At 44.7% G+C, this 20,302-nt stretch overlaps 2 protein-coding genes across 2 annotated transcripts in view; one reads left to right on the top strand and one right to left on the bottom strand.

The window, feature by feature from the left end:
- The window catches only part of ft (cadherin-related tumor suppressor fat), an 89,488-nt gene extending 71,038 nt beyond the window's left edge, over positions 1–18,450 (bottom strand). Inside the window, exon 1 of the mRNA XM_069049875.1 lies at positions 12,569–18,450. Within this exon, the coding sequence (XP_068905976.1) occupies positions 12,569–17,737 (5,169 nt within the window). The 5' untranslated portion in view covers positions 17,738–18,450. The remainder of the gene's footprint in view (positions 1–12,568) is intronic.
- Positions 1–20,302, top strand: part of eIF3k (eukaryotic translation initiation factor 3 subunit k) — a 117,196-nt gene that overhangs the window by 55,350 nt on the left and 41,544 nt on the right. The gene's annotated exons all lie outside the window — the stretch shown is intronic.

The following is a 20,302-nucleotide window of genomic DNA, read 5'->3' as shown; positions in this document are numbered from 1 at the left end:
GTACTCAAATGAACATCCGCACCTTCGATGGGTGCGTCGGAGCGCTTCGTGACCGTTCCTCGGCGACACCATGAAGTCACCTTGACTTACTCCGGATTAATTAGCTGAAACGATCGGTGCGAATGTGCCGGAGGTGCGTGATTGCGTGGGTAGATTTTATAATTTCTCCGCAAGAAAAGATGGCCGCAGAGCGTGGCCTACTCGGCGTAAGGTCATTACCTCGCGTTAGAAAAAAAGGAAAAAAAAATCGCGTAAAAATACAACGATTTGGCTTTGTTTCGGGTCAGTGAAGGAAGCTGTCGGAAAATAATTGGATTCGCGACGCCCCGTTCTTTATCGAGCCGCGGGCACACTTTTAATTTCTTTTTTCCCGCCGGTGCCAAAACGCTTTATAATTACAGCATACCAAGTGCTAGGAAACTATGCCGGCAATTTTTATATCATCCTCAGAATTAATTATTGAAATTACTATTATTTCCATGTCGTCCTAGGTCTGACATGTGTACAGGAGGTCGCGAACTCGGTGCCCATCGATCATCGAACATTTGCACAATTTCACTCGAACTACAATCTCCGGAGATTCGAAATCGGTCCCGTTTTCTATAGAACCACCCACAGTTGCGACAATACATAAAATATGCAAATGACAACTCTCACTTTCGCGCCGATCTGGGACAGTCGTGGCCGCGGCCGGATTTATTCGTATTGTTACGACCATCAGGAACACGGAGACGGATCGAACCAAATCGCAAATCTGTTTTAAATTTACACATTTTTATGTCAACTCCACGCACTTTTTTACCATTATCGTTGACAATTTATGCGTGAAATATCAAAAATAGTTATTTGTATATATGGATGCGAAATCGTACTTTGACGAACCGAGAGAAAAATTGTGGCCAAGGCCGCTTTGCGGCCGAGGCAAGACAATCTCGAGATCGTCAAAGGATTTCGTAGCCAAGGTGTACACAACATTGTGTGTGCAACCCGAAAATTTGTAATTATAAAATGAAAAAGTCAAATTTCCTTCATTGTCAGTAAAAATAAAGTCGGCCTACATGTCGTCATGTCGCTATGGAAACGACATAAATAAGACGATTCACTTTGAGAAAAATTGCAAAAATGTCCGAAGAAAATTACGATGTTTCAGTTCCGGAGCACATTTTTATGTCAACTCCACGCACTTTTTTACCATTGTCGTTGACAATTTGTGCGTGAAATATCAAAAAAATTGATTTTAGCGGCACAACCTTCTCCGCTTTTTCTGCACACTCACTCATTGTGTAAAATGTGACATTTGTTTTGTCACATACCGGACGGCCTTGCGAGGCCATCATGTAATATTTGTAAAAGTGCATATTTCAACAGAAGAGAAGACGCACGGCGTCTTGTTGTGTGATTTTAATGAGCGCACAGGAAAATAGTTTTTTTCGAATAAATCAACACCGTTTCCCATGTCGGAGCGTCGTGTTCATTCTCTGTGAACAAAACGATCAGATAAAAAAACTATTTAACAAAGTTATTCACAGATTAAGTTGCATATTAACATGTTAACATTTTGCACGGTCTGTTTAAGCCCTAAATTATTGTTATGATGCTCGAGATCGGATTAATTGTCTGAAGCTTCCGAATTTCAAAAGTGATGTGACAGAACCAGCAGGAATGTCAGAGTAAGTAAATTCTTATTCGTTGTTTTTTCCTCTTTATAAATATTCGAAGCTCCGCTCTAACAAATGTGAATACATTTTGGGAAAGTTATAATCGTGGGATTCATCAAGTTTTATTTTTCTTTCGTACTCGTTGATTGTTGTTTTTGTCTGAATTTTTGATTTGCGGAACAGGATGTGTTCTTGATTCGAATTTTCGCATAGGTATAGCACAAGACACTTTCTTTTGTGATGTAAACCAGGAAGTGGTCGTGTTAATCAATTGATCGATTGGATCGATTAAGGCAATCCGACAAAAGAAACTAACACAATCAAGACTAATTTAGTCAGAAATGAGTGCAGTTGATGCGGAACGAAATTCTACAATTTGCTCTCTCAGCCTTTTCCTAAACAATCACATGTGAACTTTTTGCGGTCACGATCAAGAATGTGTACCTACACTGTAGGTATGTCTAAAACATCGCACCTATAAGAAAATGTTCAGGATCAAATGAAAACTTGTTTTTTTTTTCGGACAAAACTAAATATTTTTTCAAGTGTCTCATAAAAGCAAAGATGTGCTCAACTACCATATAAAGAAACCTTTCAAGGTTAACGTACCTAAATATTTTACACATTTTTATCGCCTCTATTAATTGCCGAATTTATTGTCTACATCAGCTCGACGTTTCGTTTTTTCAGAGGATGTTAATCGACGAGGTGCATATTTGAAAGAAAAAACGAATTGTTTCTTAGAAATGTACTCGTACCTAATCAAAAAACAGTGACGCGCACGCGGTGTAATATCGAAAATTGGTTGAATTAAATTATGTGATGGAAGGTTTCGTCTGGAGTGATCTCCGGGTGTGAAGCTCAGAGTTCTAGCGTTGTTCCTTATCCTCGGGCACTTGGTAGCACTTTGTGCAAATTGGCAAACACTCTATAAAATTATAAAATTATTGGTACGGCCCGCTCGCTTTACGCCGGGACGTACCGGCTACCCAACTAATCAAATATCGTGGCAGTTATTATCTCTTCTTCTTCTTCCTCCGACTCTTTCCGGGATAAGAGTGTCTTTCTCACTTTCGCTACTGTCTGCCCGCCCCTTATTAAAGTGGAAGCGGCACTTTAATTCGGGCCCCAAACAATTATTATCTGGCATCTCCGTCGGACGCGCGGGGGACTTATCCGAGGTCCTTTCGCGAACCCAAAACCGGATAATTATCGTGAGATCCGGCACCTGTTATTTCGTGGGCTTTGTCGCCTCTCGTCCTCAACCCCGGTTAAACAGTTACCACGCCTCGATGCCACACGAGGAACGCTAACGCGTGACCATTCATCTTCGGTTAGGTGGTGGCCCACCCGGAAAATCCCGCTCGACGGTAGATCACGGGGTGCAGAGCCGCCGCCAGACGGGCTGATGACCATCAATTTCGGATCATCACGATATCTACGAATAATTATTGGTTGTTAAACAATGCGCTGTCAAAAATAATTGCCTCCGTCGAGAAACCTATCGTTTCAGAGTTGGAACAAAAAATAAATTCCCGCTTGTGCGAAACGATTGTCTGGACCTGGACGATTATAAACATATGGTATTATCAGAGATCGGGCCTAGAATTCATAATAAAGGATGTTTTAAATAACTCGAGCTAAGCTTGCGAATTATAACGGTGATTTTATGCGTCTGGCGGATTCCTCCAATAACAAGAAATACCCATCGGAGGAAGGTCTCTCGCCAGCCGGTCTCGACATCGACTCGTCTTTATTCCATTAAATTTTTCAGCTGATAACCCTTCGTTACATTGTCTCGATCCGTCTTTAGCTCGTGTTTAATTAATTTATTTGCGAGTCGGTCAACTTCGACGATCGACGAATAAATCACGGCTAAGTGCTATCGCGTATCACAACAACTGCCGCATTTCCAATAATAATTAAACCGATAACCTAATCAATTAAAACTAATTTAAATTCAAGATACCGCCTCTCCGTCCGTGTTCTGCGAAACTAGATTTTCCACTAACTTATATTTTATTTGTTTGCGTGCCGCGACGGTCCGAACCCTCCTCTGCGTCCACCATTCTTGTCGCCGTAATGAAGCAATCAAAAACAAAAACGAAAGCGCCGCTCGGAGGTAATATTTTAATAAGTCGTCGATTGACAATCGGCGTAGGACGTGGCAAAAACGAACGGTAGAGACGCAGCAGAATACATCTGGGGCCCCCCGTAGGGCCCGACTCGCCCGATCGCAAATTACAATAGTTTGCAACGCATCGCGGGAAATTTGCGACTGGAGATCTGTCGTCGATAAAAGAGTCTTTAGAGCGGGTGCTTTGTGCCACGGTCTCGTTAGAAATGCTGACGTATCGGTCGTGGATGCGGCAAATTCTGTTCGCAGAAAAATCACCCAGCCGAGAGAAATAGAAAAAAGATTGAACTTTGTTTCGAGGGGGATGAAACGAGAGTCTTCCAAAATCGTCGTGCGATGAGCTTTCACCCCATTATTAGCTCGGCTAGAGCATCACGGTGTGTTCGTCTGAATAAGCAGTCGTTACACCGCCTCAAATATCGAAGAGCGGTCAGCTAGACGATGTTCTTGGACATGCGATCCGTTAAATATTATAATGCGCACCGCTCGAGGGTGTTCCCGGGGTACCCGCATGACAACGGCCGATAGATAGCCGCTTAATAATAGTTTCATGGAAAATGGCAGCGAGTCTCGTAGGAAATTTCGTGCACAGCCGAAAAACCACACAAAAAATCTGAATTTAGATAATAACAAACCGTCCGAGTAATTTATTGGACGATGGTGTCACGTGTTCTTCGGTGGCTAGCTATATGCACCATCCATTGTGCACTTCCTCCACAGCTTTCGTTGATTTGTTGGCTAATTATATATTATTTGAAACGGGATTTTATTTTATTGCCGCTTCGGTCGATTTAATTGGTGTTTATGGAATTCCGGAGCCACCAAAACAATAACCGAATCACACATTTATCATCTGGATGACAAGGATTTCGCTGGGAAGACATTATTTATGACCGAACCGACCGTAATTAATTAATTAAGCGGGTGCGGCAGCTGGACCGCGTTTTCTAAAAATGTCCACCGAAAATAGACGCACAGTATACCAATCTGAATATACAGTGTTCCAAAATGATTGTCGTATCGTAGTGGGTTTTGACAATTTGAGTGTTTTGAATATTGACGCCTACTAGAAAAGTGATTTATCAACCAAACAATAATAACTAAATCGGTTTGTAATGGTTTTAAAGCAATTACAACTCTTTAGAATAAAAAAATGTTTGGTTAAGGCAATGAATGACAGAAATGATATTTGATACTTGCAAGCGGCTTGGAGGTTATGTTTGGTGTAGTGTAGTGCGAGACCTTATCGTCGAAAAGTGGCAAACTATACAGGGTGTCGCAAAATTAACGTATTCCAAGTCGGGGGTCTTGTAGGGAAAAATCTCAAGAATGTCGAAAAAATAAAATAAAAAATATAGGGGGGGTCTTTACAAAGATATATGGGTCTGAAGGTTCAAACTTTTTATCATGTTGAAATATGGTGAGGATGATTATGTAAAATATTAAAATATAAATGAAGACATTTCTTGAAAAAACAGCTTCATCTCGAAACAAATAAAAATTTTATTTTTCCAATTCTTGTTCAAAAGGGAAGTACAACATTGCTAGAATATTAATCAGGTACTTTTGAACAAATATTGGCAACTTTGATATTTTTTTCAAAGTGACAGCAATTTTTACTTGGCAACAGGATGTCCCCTACTAAGCCCTGAATACGATAATTTTAAGATACCCTGTATAATATGTATAGCTTTTCCGATCCGAGCCCCCTACGATACCACAATCATTTTGGAACACTTTGTATAAGAAACAGAAAGTTACAAAGGTGCCGTCAGTTTATTACTAGATAATTACTTTTAAATTGCGACAGGGTAGGTGAGAGAATCTTCGAATTCTTTATTAACCAATTTAAACTATTTGATTCGTAGGTCCAATATTAAAGGGAATATGGAGTGACAAAAATGGGGGGAAAACCGATTCAGAAAAATGTTTAGGGCTCAATCTCAAAGCGTCTTGCTTTGCGGTCCTTCTTACCACGTTTGAAGGTATTAATTTATTGAAAAAAGTTTCACAAAAACATTTTTGGTTTTTAAGGGACCAGCTGTGAACATTTAAATTATATTAATTTTGTTTGTCAGCAGAAAATTATTGTATCCGCCTCTGTTGGAGTTTATCATCCGTTGACATCGTGTCCGTTTCTAATGCATTCTATCACAAATTTTGACGCGACATCGTCCATTCCGAATTGAATATTCATCTGGAACAAGCAGTGTATATCTCGGAGCATTAGTCTTCTGATTAGGAACCATTAAAACCATGTCGAATTAAAAGAACGTACACCAGATAACCTTCGTGCGGTCGAAGCCGAGATAGGCTCACCGGTTCTTGTTTTTGGAATCCGCGCGCCACCAAAAATCCGGACGCCCACTGAATATCGTCGGCCCGGAAGAAACAAACATCGCGGTCGTGCATACATACATCACTAAACCTCGTGTACGGTCCGCTTCTTAACAACATTCGCCCGATTTACATAATGATACGTGCTTTGCTAATTGAATTTTATAACGAGAATTAATGACACAATGAACTGTTACAAAATTACAAGTGTGGGCCATTCCAAGCCCACCGTGGCGAAACCGGGGGAAAAAGGTCGTGTTGAACCGAGGGCGATGCAGACCACAGAAACCGACCAAAACTGGGCCGTCATAAATCTAACTCCATTAATTGTGATCGGCAGTTTTTCATTAAGTAGTTTTGAAATGCGTAAAAGAAAAATACGGAAAAATATTTTGGACCTCGACGCGCTCGAGGCCGAACAACACTCCTAGAGTCCATCCGAAGCCTTCGGCCGTTTCAGAACAAATATGCGAACGTCATATTAAGACAAATAGTCGAACGGCGAAAGTAAATTATTGCCCCACGCGATTCTTTTCGGTTCCGGGGCGCTATCCATCAACAAAAACCGGAACGCAAAACAAGTTGCCGAGACGAATTTTTATCAAGACGAAGTTACGGATCACTAAGTCAAAGAAATGGCAGTATCTGTTTCTAATCAGATCCGAGAAGGGTCTCGGACGACGCTGATATTATCTAACAAGACGATGAAGAGACGGGAATCAAGATAAAATACATTCCTAATCCGGTTCTGTGGCGACTTCATTCGAGGGAAGTTTCCGGAAAATCACGGCGCAGCAGAATTAATGCAAACTCGGGAAAGAAAAAAAGCGCTTTTATTTCGTTTCCTGGTACAGCATTGTTATTGTGTAGCGTTGATATTACATATAATGAAGCGGTTTTTTTTTGGTACGTCGGGAATAAATTAATTCCGAAAAATCCCACGCTACTGGCTTATTGAAAGTAAATTTCACCGTTTCAGGACGTGAACACTGAAAACGAAGCTAATCTCGGCTTTTTTCACGTCCCAGGATCTAAACTTGATTCAGCGTGGATACGGAAATTAAAATAACAAATCTTTTTCTCGAACCACTAGATGAAATCGAGCCCGGCCCTGCACCGTCACGCTCGCCTATTTATTAGACATCGTCTTCAATAACGGCTCCACAAACAACCGCCGTACAAATGGGCCAAGTACTCCTCTGTGAAATACGTTCACCTCGACAATGCCCTCGTGATTGCGCGAAATTCATGTCGTCATGATTTTCGCTAATGAGCTCGGAAATTTGGGCCCATTGTTCTGCCCACAGAGTCGGACTTAGGGTCACCGGATAGGCTATTTATCACGCTCGACTGTCGTTCTGGGTTAGGCCATAATATGATATATGGCGCTGAGACTGGATGTAGGCTCGGCCCTCGCCAAGGAGTGGTTGGCATTTGAAAAATAAGACGTTCGAAGAGTACGCCCCTGCTTTTCGGTGCGACGCCGCTTCCGGAGGCATCACCAGCGTCGCAGAACTGGCGTGTTTATAAAAAAAAATAATGTTAGTTCCTGCGAACAATTTTCAGCCGGTCAGGTGAAATTCCGCAGGATCGAATATGGGCAGCATTCCTGCGGGTTTTGTTTTAGCATTTACGTGTCACAGGAATATAAATATTTACGCCAATCATAATGTGGGACGATTACAATTTATAATGAGTTATGTACGCACACTGCCGTCTGCGATCCGGTGCTCTCTTTGGATTAAGTCATACCAATGAAATCATAAATCTCTGTTTGGTCGTTAATCTCTTGATTAATCTCGCCCGAGGATTTTAATATTTATAAATACCGGGTCGACAGTGCGGCTAATGTTAACCACGAATTAACATAAAAATATTTGTAAGAAGCCTCGACCATTAACTTGGTCTAATACCCGCTTACGTAACTCGTCGGCGATTTATCACCGACCATCGGACAAACCTCGATTTAAATAAAAAATCGATGATTCACGACAAAAACAAATATTTATCCGGCGGTAATTAATCTAATGCGCCGGGGCAAGGACCGCTTTTCCGGGTGGTTCCGTCCAAAATTAACTCCGGAATGCGAACCCAAAACAAAGAAGACGGAGGCGACAAGACCGCGACGGTAAGGGTCCGGAGCGAGTGCCTACTGCCTCAACATGCGAACATGACAGCTTACCAGAGTAGTGCAGCGGACCAGAGAGGTCCTCGTCGAGGAGGGACGAAGACACGTCGAACAAATTGCTGGCCGTGCTCCTCACCAATTCTTATTATAATGTGCCTTAATATAGTTACAAACTTGGCGCTAAGATTCGAACATTTGCAATTTTTCCCATCGGGTGCTCAGAAGGCACCAGCAGTGACAACGACGACATGTTGTCCCGAATTTACGACAGGAATTATTCAAACTGGAGGTCTTCGCCCGGTTTACAAATTAAAACGGACGCAACAGTTATGATCTAGAAGTTTGAAGTTTTGCGAGAGTCGGAATTGAATTTGCACGCGCCTATAATTCTCGGCGGGAATTAGATTCCACCGCGATATCTGTATCTGTAGATAGCAATACAACGAAAGCGCATTAGGCCGCATTCCCCGCCGACACGGTCTCGACGAGGTCTTCCACTCGGAAATCGGCCTCATTCCTGAGAAAATCTAGGAACGATCGTAATTAATTTTCGCCAGGAGGCCGATTTTTCAGCACGTTAATTCGCCCATCGCTGTCTCGGCAGGAAAGGTAATTGTGCGCATCGGGAATAAAATCCCGAACTAATGGCACTCGTGTCCGAGGACGACCCCCTGCAAATCTCCACCGACACTGATGGAAATTTATCGCCGCCATTTCCAGGCCGGCCACGCGAATTTGCATATAATAAATCGGAGCCGGGTTTACCTCGCGAGCCTCCTAATCAAACCGCATCGAATCAGGTGGGCGCGATGCCCCCAACCCCACCTCGACCAATTAAAGCTACAACCGGAGCTTTGTTCGACAGTTGCGTCATTTTACGGCAGCCACTTAGAACTCGATTATCGTTATCGGAAGACGGTTTCGCACACGGCCGCCATTAAAAATCGGTAATTACCACGTGGATGCATCGCAAGAATCCGACACCGAAAACGTTCACTGTCCTTTGGCATTTTTGAAGTGAAAACTTCTTTAGGCGCGCCACATTCCCGGGCAGTGAATTAGTTTCATGCGACACGGTAAAATCGTTCGCAGCACGACACGACAAGCTAAAATCAAGGGGGTCGAGTTTTTTAGCGGAGCGAGCGATAAACAATCAACTGTGTGTCACTTGTCAATTTTAAATTTTCATTGTACGTTGTGTTGTGACTTGACTGACAGGATATTTCACGAGTGATAATAAACCTGACGTAATTTAAAATGCAACCCACACTATATTTCCGAAAAAAGCTGGCTACTGTCATTAAAATGTCCGGCTTTTTTTGAAAATGTATTATGGGTTGAATTTATTATTCCCTCAGGTTCATTATCACTCGTGAAATACCCTGTATAGTTTTATATAATATAAACGATAAAGACACGACAAATATTGTAAGTTTACAGATGAATGTAGGATTTAAATACGTAATTCTTAATTATATGGCTTCAACAATTCATCTATTGGAAAAATTTGTGTAGCAAAATGTGAAGAGGAAAATGGACAAATTATCATAATACAGAATATTGCTATGAAAACTTGTGTTGTGTTCAATATCATCGTCAAGAAAATAAAACTTAAACATCCAAACCTAACCTCACAAATTTTGCCAAAGTGTACCTCTAAAAGCGGACGTATTTGCAGTTTCTATTGAAAAATACAGATTTTTGATGTTTATTTAATAACAGCATTGGATTTAAATAATATTAATTATTTACGCCTTGCTCCTTATTCCTCCAAGTCATCCAGTAACGAGCATCATAGAAGTTTTCACTTTTGTCGTGCGGTCTTAAGCACACACACTTTTTTTTAAATATTAGATTAGGTGCCAAAATAGATTGGTCTAATCCTAGCTGATTAATATTTTTCTCATCTGGTGCATCTGGTATGATTGACGTGCGAGAGTGAGCCGGGAGCCTCGTCTCTGACACCCTTCCCGGAAAGAATCGTCCGTCGCTCGGATTAATCGTGTTTAATTGGTCCGTCGGAATGCAAAAAGACTCGGCATCGGTCCGTATTATTATTCAGAAACGGAAGATTGTCACTCCGATATATATGCAAGAGCGATTAACGAAGAGAGCGGCGCCTTTGAGCGATGCTAGGGCCGTCTGCTGGTCAACAACGGCAATTTCAAGTGTGCCGTGTGGCTTTATAATAAGCAATAACTTAGGCAGATTTTTGTATGTGTCGTGTTGTTTTGGCGTATCGTAAGTTATGGGACAGATTTATACGCGCGGTTTTCATTCCCAGATGACAAATGGCTTTTGGTACGGTAAGGTCGACGCTGCGCCAGGAATCGAACCAAGTCTTTGTGCGCGCCTACTGTGCGACATACCTACTAGAAGGGACACTTTATTACTGCGTGCGTCAACATACACACGGCGGACGCGAAAACACCGGGCGAGAACCTCAACCGAGAGATTTTCAAAAAGAGCCGAGTTTCGTCGAAACAATGCAGCACCGGTCCTTCTTAGCGTTCGTTCTCTCTAGCTTTCGAAAGGATTTTCCAGATCGTCAAACGAAATTCTCTGTCGCTCCGAGTCGCATAAATTAACGAACAAATGGCGGAAGCAAGAGCCGCTTTGAATTCTTCGTCGACTATCTTAATTAACTTTTAACTAGGAGACATTATTAATGCGCATGTTGAATTCACTCTTCAAAATTGACAACCAGTTTTTGCAATACGAATCGCCTAATTAATCGGTGCCATCGAAATCCGCAACCGAATTACCTATTCAGGTTTGTTGCAAAAAGGGCGGAGGCGACTAATTTGATAATGAGAAGTGTGTTTTACTGGATTAGTTTTGATCAGAAATAATAAATGTAAAGTATTCGAGCAGGATCGCCACCAGGCTATTCGCCTATTTCTAAAACTGTTAATTAAGGTGAGAAAGTCGATATCGTTTCAAATTAATTTATGAACTGTTCAGAGCAATTCTTATGTGAAAACGCGAATTGTGCAATTTTTCCTGAATAAAGTAAATCGAACGACGGTGTACCTGACTTGATTAAAAAATGCGTAATTTTTAAGGTGTTTTCAATAAAAGACTTGCTAATTGTAATTTCTCTTACAAGTCTTCACCATCTGGAGCAATTAGTACCCACGCATTTAACACGAACAACACTTATTTCGGCACGAATTTGTCAAAATCAATAAGATTGTTTGCTCATGTTTTATCTGTTAAGAGCAAAGGTATTAACGTGTCTCTAATTAGTGTTAATTAGGTAACAACATCTGGGACATTTCCGCTATTCGATGGATTAGAAGGTCGACGATTCTTTGCACAGTTTAGTTTGAAAAATGTGACACATTTATACCTCAAGTCAATAATTATTCTGCTGTTTTTTTTTAATAATCAAGTTTGATAAAATGTTCAATTTTTTATTACGAACGTACGTTCATCGTTTGATTTGTTTCTGTAATTGGATCATACAGATAATATTGCAAAGAAATTTGGGTTTGAAAAATTAACCGGATTCTTAAACCATAAACCGGACCTAATTTGACCGGAAAGTGTGTGGCCGGTCTAGAGCATTTTGAAATTCCCAAGTAAGTTATGAAAATTTTAGAAAGCGATGCGATGTGAAGATGACACGTTTGAGGTTATGTCTCGGTGCGTGTGAATCATGAGCAATTTAACCTGGAAAATAATAAATAGAAATACTTTGCGGCGTCTCTCTAAGTTCATTATTGTAATATTTGAATATTTTTTAACAACTACTAACGCACTTTTCCATGGGAACTTTCAAAAATCCCTAAATTCAACTTCAATGCTGAAAATTTCCCTAAGACCACTCACCAAGATAAAGAATAGAGTTTTTTATATTAGAGTGTTTTTTAAAAATAATATTTGCACAAAATGATTTAACAATAATTTGAGTGCAGTATCTACGTTGTTGCACAAGAATGTTTTCCTTCGCCATGTAAACATTTAAATTAAAATTTTCTTTCTTGTAAAAGACGTCTCGTGGCAATTTAGATCCGTAATCAGGTTTGTCACTGGTGAAATTTTAATTAAACGAGGCGGTGATAAAGAAGTGGCGATAAGTTTATTTTTTGATGTCTTGAAGAGTCGAGGTAAAAGCGCGAACCCGATGGCTCAATATATAATCCCGATTATGTCATTACGATTGTGTCGGTGATCCTCTCAGTTTAATGAGAGGATTAGTACCGAAGAAACAGGTATTATAAATAATCGCGGCTGAATATTTTATAGTTCTGGTTAGCACATACATGCATCGCTATAAAAATAAATCGCCTTAACGAGACTCACCTTGGTCCTGGAAGTTTTCGGCGATCCTCCGACGACGATTGCGTAAACCTCGACCTCGTAAACGTCGACCCCCTGTTCCCTGTCGAGTTGAGTGGCCGTCGACACGACTCCCAGCCTGGTGTCGATGTCAAACAATCTGTCAACTTGAGCACCGTCACCAGTCACGTTCGTCACGTAATATTCCACTTCACCGGAGTCGAAGTTCGCGGCAACCGTTAGGATACTCGTGCCGGGAGGTTCGTTCTCGAAGACGCTGCCGGTGAAGAGGCCGCTTTCGAAATCGGGGCCCTTCTCCGAGGAGGCGGTCGCGATGACGGTCAGATAGGCCTCGCTGGATTTGCGCTCGTTTTGCACGGCTTCGTCGGTGGCCTTCACCGAGAGGTGGTAGGTCGGTTCGGGGTTGTGGATGGGTTTTCGGAGACGCAACGCTCCGGTACTCTGGTCCAATCGGAAGAGGTCGGAGTTGCCGCTGGCGAGCTCGTAGGTGACGAGACCGTTGGTGGCGGAGTCCAGATCGCGTGCGAAAACGTTCATGATGAGTGCGCCTTCCTTGGGAAACTTGGCCGGTCCGGGGAGGATCGCAGAGTTCATGGAGACGAAGACGGGGGCGTTGTCGTTGACGTCTTCGACGATGACCGTGACGAGCTTGTTGGCAGATAGTCTCGCGGCGACGGGATGGGCTTGGTCGGTAGCCACGACTGTCAATCGGAAGGTGTCGATGGTCTCTCTGTCGATGGGCAGAAGAGTGTGGATGACCCCTGTAACCGGATTAATCCCGAAGTGTCTGTTGTTATCTTCCGGCTCTTGCTGCGATATAGCGTAAGTCACTTTGCCATTGATGCCGAAGTCGGGGTCATCAGCCGTGACCGTGACTATGGGGGTGTGGACAGAGATTCCTTCGCGGATCTGGCGGACTATCGCCGTGCTAGGAAACGAAGGTGGATTATCGTTGGCATCCTCGACAGCGATGCCGAACAGAATCGTCGTCGATAATCTCGGGTTGCCATTATCCGACGCTGTTATGTTCAACTGATAGACACTCAGTTCTTCGTAATCTAACGGTTTATGAAGATACAGCATCCCAGTTGAAGGATCCACGTGGAATGTATCTTTCCTGTTGCCGGCACTGATCGAAAACACAACTTCACTGTTCATTCCCAAATCGACATCGCTCGCCCGAAATTGGATCAACTCCGTGTTAACCGGAGTGGTTTCGATCACGGTGATCTTCGAATCTGTCTGCGTAAATTCCGGAGAATTGTCGTTTTCGTCCATCACTTCCACCACAACAGTAGTAGTCGTACTCAACTGCCTGGACGACCCTGCATCGCGAGCCACCACCGTCAAGGCGTACTTGGAGGTGGTCTCCCTGTCCAAAAATCTCGCCAGCATGATCTGTCCGGTGGCCTCCTCGATCGCGAACCTTCCCTCTTCGTTTCCCTTCACGATCGAATAAAAAACGTCACCGTTGAGGCCTTCGTCCGCGTCCGAGGTGTACAGTCGGATGACCTGAGTTCCTGCAGGTGATCCTTCGGAAACTTGCACTTTGTACGGGGTCCGTAGAAATTTCGGAGGGTTATCGTTCACGTCGGTCACGTGGACGTTCACTTTAACTTTGTCTTTCAACCTGGGACTTCCGTTGTCTGCAACAACCGCCTCCAGAGTCAAGTAATTTTGACCCGTAGTCTGCACCAGCTCTTCGCGATCGAAAACGTGCAGCGTCTTTATGAAACCGTTCTTGGGGTCGATCGCAAAGTCACTCTGCGAGTTGGACAAGGAAAAAATAAGTTCTGCGTTACGTCCGATGTCGTGATCAGTCGCTGTTAATTTTCCGACGAACGAATCTGGCGGTTCGTTTTCTCTGATGCTGAAGGTAAAGGTGGTGTTGGTGAACTCGGGACTGTTGTCGTTCTCGTCGATGACGTGGATGACCACAGGAACGACGGATGAGCGGGAAGGGTTGCCGCCGTCGCTCGCCGAAACCGACAACGAATAATAATCCTTATCTTCGCGGTCTAAACTCTGGCGGACGTAGAGGAATCCGTCGGGGAACACTCCGAATTTTCCTTCGCCGTTACCCTCGGTGATGGCGTAGGAGATGCGACCGTTGGAGCCGAGATCGGCGTCGCTAGCGGCCAACGCGAAGAACCTCTCGTTTACCGGTGTCGACTCCAACAGAGAAGTCTCGTAGGAGGTGTGATCGAACACCGGAGTGTGGTCGTTCACGTCCTCCACCACGATCACGACCGAGTGTTTGGAGGAGAGAGCAGGTTCACCACCGTCAGTCGCTGTCACTTCGACATGCAGACTCGCCCCGGGCTCGGTCCTTATCGGCCTATTCAAATAAATCACTCCGGTAGCTTCGGAAATCCTGAATTGATCGTCCGGATTGTAATTCAGGTTATATGTCACTCGACTGTTTATGCCGGCATCGAGATCTCTAGCACGCGCGAGATACACTTCTTGTCCGACAGCAGCGTTTTCAGCGAGCTTCACTTCGTCCTTATCGCGTAAGAAGACGGGTTTATTGTCGTTCAAGTCTAAAACCACGATGTTGACGAGAGTTTTACCGTACGCGAGACCCACACGCGCCGCGATGGTCAAACTGTACATCAGCGTCTGCTCCCGGTCGATTTTTTTCGCGGTGGTGATCTTCCCGGTGCGCTCGTCTATGTCAAAATTGTGCTTGGGGTCGCCGAAGATGATCGAGAACGTCGCGTCGGAATTGCGCACTCGGACCTGACCGACGTCGCGACGTTTCCATTCGCCGTCGTCTTCGACTATCTTGAATTCGTAGCCGTTGTAGTTGTCGAAGATGAGCTCCTCCAGGTCGCGTTCTTTGATTATCTCGACGGTGGCGTCGTCGGCGGCTCTCTTGTCGCCGTGGCCTTTGGCGGATATTTTGAGCCGATAGATCGGCTTCGTCGACGATTTCAAATTGCCACGGATCGTCACGATCCCGGTCCACTCGTCTACGGTGAACAAACTGTCGCCTCCGTTCTCCAATTTGAACGTAATCATGGCGTTTTCACCCTCGTCTTTGTCGGTGGCGGTGACTTTCAGCAGCGAGCTGCCAGGTTTGATGTTCTCGGGTACGGCGACGAAGTACTTCTGGGGGTAAAATTCGGGATTGTTGTCGTTAATGTCGAGGACGTTGAGGTAAACCGTAGCCGTGGAGGTCTGCGGCGGCAGTCCTTGATCTTTGGCGATCACGTGTATCTCATAGTGGGCTGTTTCTTCCCGATCTAATTTTTTCCTGGTGGTCAACTGTCCGGTCAGCGAATCCAAAACGAAAGTGTTGTCGTAGCGTTGTTGGGTGACCGGATGCAAAGAATAAGCGACGCTCCCGTTCGTTCCTTGATCGTGATCGGCCGCCGTCAACATCGCCACCAAAGTTCCCGGAGGCGCATTCTCCGATAGGCTCACGTTGAATTTTACTTGCGAAAACTCGGGGGCCTCGTCGTTCTCGTCCAAAATGGTAACTTTCAGCTGAGTGTAGGCCCACTTGGGATTGGGTCCTCCGTCTCTCGCGGAAATATTCAACTCGACCGTTCCCTGAACCTCCCGGTCCAGCACTTCCCTGGTGGTAACCAAGCCCGAATCTGAATTGATCGCAAACCACAAATGTTCGTTTCCCGAGACAAAGGCGTAGTAGATTTGAGCGTTGACCCCCGTGTCTTCGTCGGTCGCTGTTATCCCGGCCACGTAAGTCCCCGGAGGCGCTAGCTCGCTCAGGATGGCTGAATATTCGCTCTTCTCGAAGACCGGCTCGTGATCGTTGACGTCGTTGACGTGAATTATCAGGAAAGCGGTGGCGGTACGCGGAGGCGTACCCTTGTCAGTCGCTACTACCGTCAGGTTGTATTTGCTTATCTCTTCTCGGTCCAACACGCCGTTAACTCTCACAATGTCAAAACTCGGAGTGTAGTCGAGCCGGAAGTGGTTCAGTTCGTTACCGGCGACGATCCGGACCGTGGTCTCTCCGTTGAGACCCTCGTCCATATCGAGGACGGAGACGGCGGCCACCACCGAGCCGTTGCCGGCGTTCTCGTCGACGGTGGCGTACAAAGCGTTGAAAGGGAAGTAGCGAAACTTGATGACGGGATCGTGGTCGTTGGCGTCCACCAAGTTCACTGTGACGTAAGTGCGGCCGTCTTGCCGCGGCGACCCGTGGTCTCGTGCGAAAACTGTAAACACACAACTCTTCGGGCAAGATTTGGTGGTCTGTGGGCAGTTCTGTTGGGGGCACTCGAGCGTTTCTGTGGTTGAAATCACTCCCGTTTCTGGGTCAACGGTAAATTGCGTTTCTGTATCGGAGAAGTAATACGTTATCTTGGCGTTATCGGCCAGATCGTTGTCGGTCGCCATCACCTGCAACACCGGAGTGCCCGGAGGGACGCTTTCGTTCAGCGACACGATATAATCGCTATGGTCGAATATCGGCGGGTTATCGTTGACGTCCAGAATGGTCACGTTGACTTGAAGATAGCCAAATTTGGGCGTGCTGCCCCCGTCCCGTGCCGAAATATTCAAATAGTAGAATCCTTGTGATTCTCTGTCGAGTTTTCCGGTGGTTTCCAAGTGGAGATACGACGTCTCTCCGGTGGGATTCGCCGTCAGAGCCAATCTGAATTTGTCGTCTTTGTTCCCGGCTATGATGCGATAATCGTCGGAGACACCGTTCGTTCCGGTATCTCTGTCGGTGGCGGCGTCCAACAGGAGGCGAGTCCCGGCCACCGCGCTCTCCGAGAACGAAACCGCGATCGACGGTTCCGGAAATTCGGGAGGGTTATCGTTGATGTCGATCACGATGATCCGGACCTCGATGGGGTAGGTCGGTTGACTCGAGAGCACCACCAGGTCGTACCTGTCATTCTTGAGACTCTCCCTGTCGAGCACGGCGTTCGTTCTGATCTCTCCCGTTTTGGCGTCCATCGTGAAGTCCCTCGGGGGCTCGTTGAACCGGTAGGTGAAGCCCGGCTTCGTCGGTATCCTCCCGACCGCAGTACCCTTCGGTTGGCTCTCCTCTATCTCGAGAGTGACCCTGGTGTCGACGGCTCTGGACTGCATCTGGGTGGAGTAGTCGCCAGGACCGGGCCCGTGGGGCCGCTGGGCCTCGACCAGGAAAACGGCGACCACGGTCAAGAGCCAGCTGTGTGCGAGCCGCATCTTTTTCGGTCAAATGTTGTGTCACTATCGCACCATCGCCAATTGTCAAGCCAGTTCGTCGCCCGATCGCCGATTAAAATCTCCGCGGTCGCGCATTAGAATCCGGAGTCAGTGCAACATTTCGGCTCCGTTTGTCGCGAGTGCGGCCGACACGTGTGTCTGTGTTAGATGCTGCGGTGCTCTAACATTCCTCAGCCCCTCGCCCCGTCCAAGAACTTGTTCACCGCCGGGCTCAAGAGAGCCCAGTCGGTCCCTCTCGCACTCGCCTAACCCCGATGCTCACCTCTCGCTCCGCCTGGTATGCAATATGGCCGGCTCAGACGAGATCAACGGGGATTCGCTCCTGGACAATTCGACGAAAACAAACCAGAGACGACGCCCGGAAACGCGAACACTCTCCGGTCCGGGGCGTCCCGACGGCGCACTGCACAACAACCACAAAAACTCACTGCGGGGGCGGCGGCTGCTTGCCCCGACGTGCTCACTCACGGATGATGACTTAAACTGACCGCCGAAAGTTTTTCTCAGGCGTCTGCGGGGGCGGTTGGCGTCGCGGCGATCCAATTCGCATGTGCTCGGCTTCCGGACAAGCGACCAAGAAACGTTCCTTACAAACCCGCGCGCGAAGCTCGACTGAGCCGAGCCGCGTTTCTTGGGAGGAGTTGTGGACCACGGCCAATGGTAACCTGTCGGTGTTGCCAACTCACCTGTACTTCACATATCCGACCTAAACATAAACAATATTTATGAGTATGTCAGTTGGACCAAGTTTAGCTCGTAAATCTATTGTCTATAGGTTTTTTTTTCCGGTTTTCCTTTCGGATGGGTATCTGTGCACTATACCTCGAACCAAATAAATGGATGTTGGTTTTCGATCATTTTCGATAAGTTATGGGTTTCACTTTTTCAATTGACATCTAGATCGACGGCGAGGTGGGGAGATTAGACCACGCGCACCGCGCGCTACTAAATTACACAGACCATCCGCTGCCCGGAAACAATTCCGATACCTCTCCAGTAATGATTCACCTCGGATCGAATAATTGAATTCGGCGGAGAGGGCCGGCCCGGTCCTGCGCCACACCTATAAACAATTGAAAGTTTACACTGCGAACGGTTAACTAGATCGTTTATTATAAGCGCGAATTGCAAACAACGATTGTAAGCACTGCATAAATTACGCTAACCTTTGTCTCACTCGGACATTCATTACTAGCTCCACAAATATACAGCGCCATAAAATTTGAATGCCGTTTAACGAGAATCACTGAATTATGCCAACGAAAGCGTATCTACCGGATCTGCGGCGATTCACGGCGAAAAATTGAATCCGGGACCAACGTGGAGAAAAAACGGGAGACCGGAGCAGGATAGACGCCTCACCTCGTCATTAACTCGTACATGCGTACGTCGTTATTAATTTAACATTATGGAACCATTACGTACGTTCGCACGCTTTTTAACTTTCCTCCGTTACCTCGAGCGGACGAGCTTTCGTTATTAAGATGTTACGACGAATACGTCCCGGAAAAATCAGGGAGGATTGTAGGTTATGCGAAAAAAAGAAGAATGACTGTTGACAGACAAACTAATAAAAGGTGTAATTTTTTTAGCAGCATAAAATGTGTCTCTTCAATGTATTCTTCAGCTGAGAAGTGGTCCGTTTAATTTACTCATTTCGGTTATGTCAAAAAATTTAAATCAATTAACCAATTAAATATGTAAATCGCATTTTTACACGGAGAACAGTTGAATATTGCAGACATGTTGCTAGAAATATTCTTCTTCGTCATTCGAGAAAAATGCGAATCAATATATGCGAAGCAATTACACGGCTCGTCTCGTTCTTGAAGAGATTCAAGTTCTGCTTGAGATTATGAAATTTTAATCACGAACAATTAAAGATTATCTCAAATACAAATTGCCGGAGATTAATTTCTTCACCGGATAATTAATTCAAATAAATTAAAAAAAGCAAAAAAGACGTTCCAGTAGGTACAACCGTACAACTAATTGCCAGAATAAATTAGTGGTGTGTAAAGAGGAAATATGTCTGTTTTTTAATCAAAGAATCACGACCTGTTAATTTAGGTTTGCAAATATAAAATTTTCTAAATGTAGGGAATTTCATGATATCTATTGGGTAAACCAGCCAACGTCTGTCATTTTTAATGTCTTTGAAATTACGCAAACTCGCAGCTAAAATTTGAACGTATTATTAATAATGCCTCGCAAAGTACCTAAGACATTTATTAATCTCTCAAATTGGTTGTCATTAACTTTATTAAATTGCTGTGCTACTAATATCTCTAATAACCTCAATTTTTATATGACGAGATTTTTCACCCAAAAGTGTACAATGTTGTCAGCTGTATTTTGGGTGTAAATTGCGGTGTTGTAGTTCTTTGATTAAAAAATAAACTTATATTATGTGAGTATTACTTTTTAAGCCTAGAAACGAGATTCGAACGCGCAGAGATCAGCGAGTCGAACAATGTAGCATCCGCCGCCTCTTTTTTGAGATGTAAAAATTACCAGATTCGTCTACCGAAACAAAAAAAAGAC

This window comes from Tenebrio molitor, chromosome 6 (assembly GCF_963966145.1).
Source record: "Tenebrio molitor chromosome 6, icTenMoli1.1, whole genome shotgun sequence".
NCBI lineage: Eukaryota > Metazoa > Arthropoda > Insecta > Coleoptera > Tenebrionidae > Tenebrio > Tenebrio molitor.
This window is presented reverse-complemented; position numbering and strand designations above follow the sequence as displayed.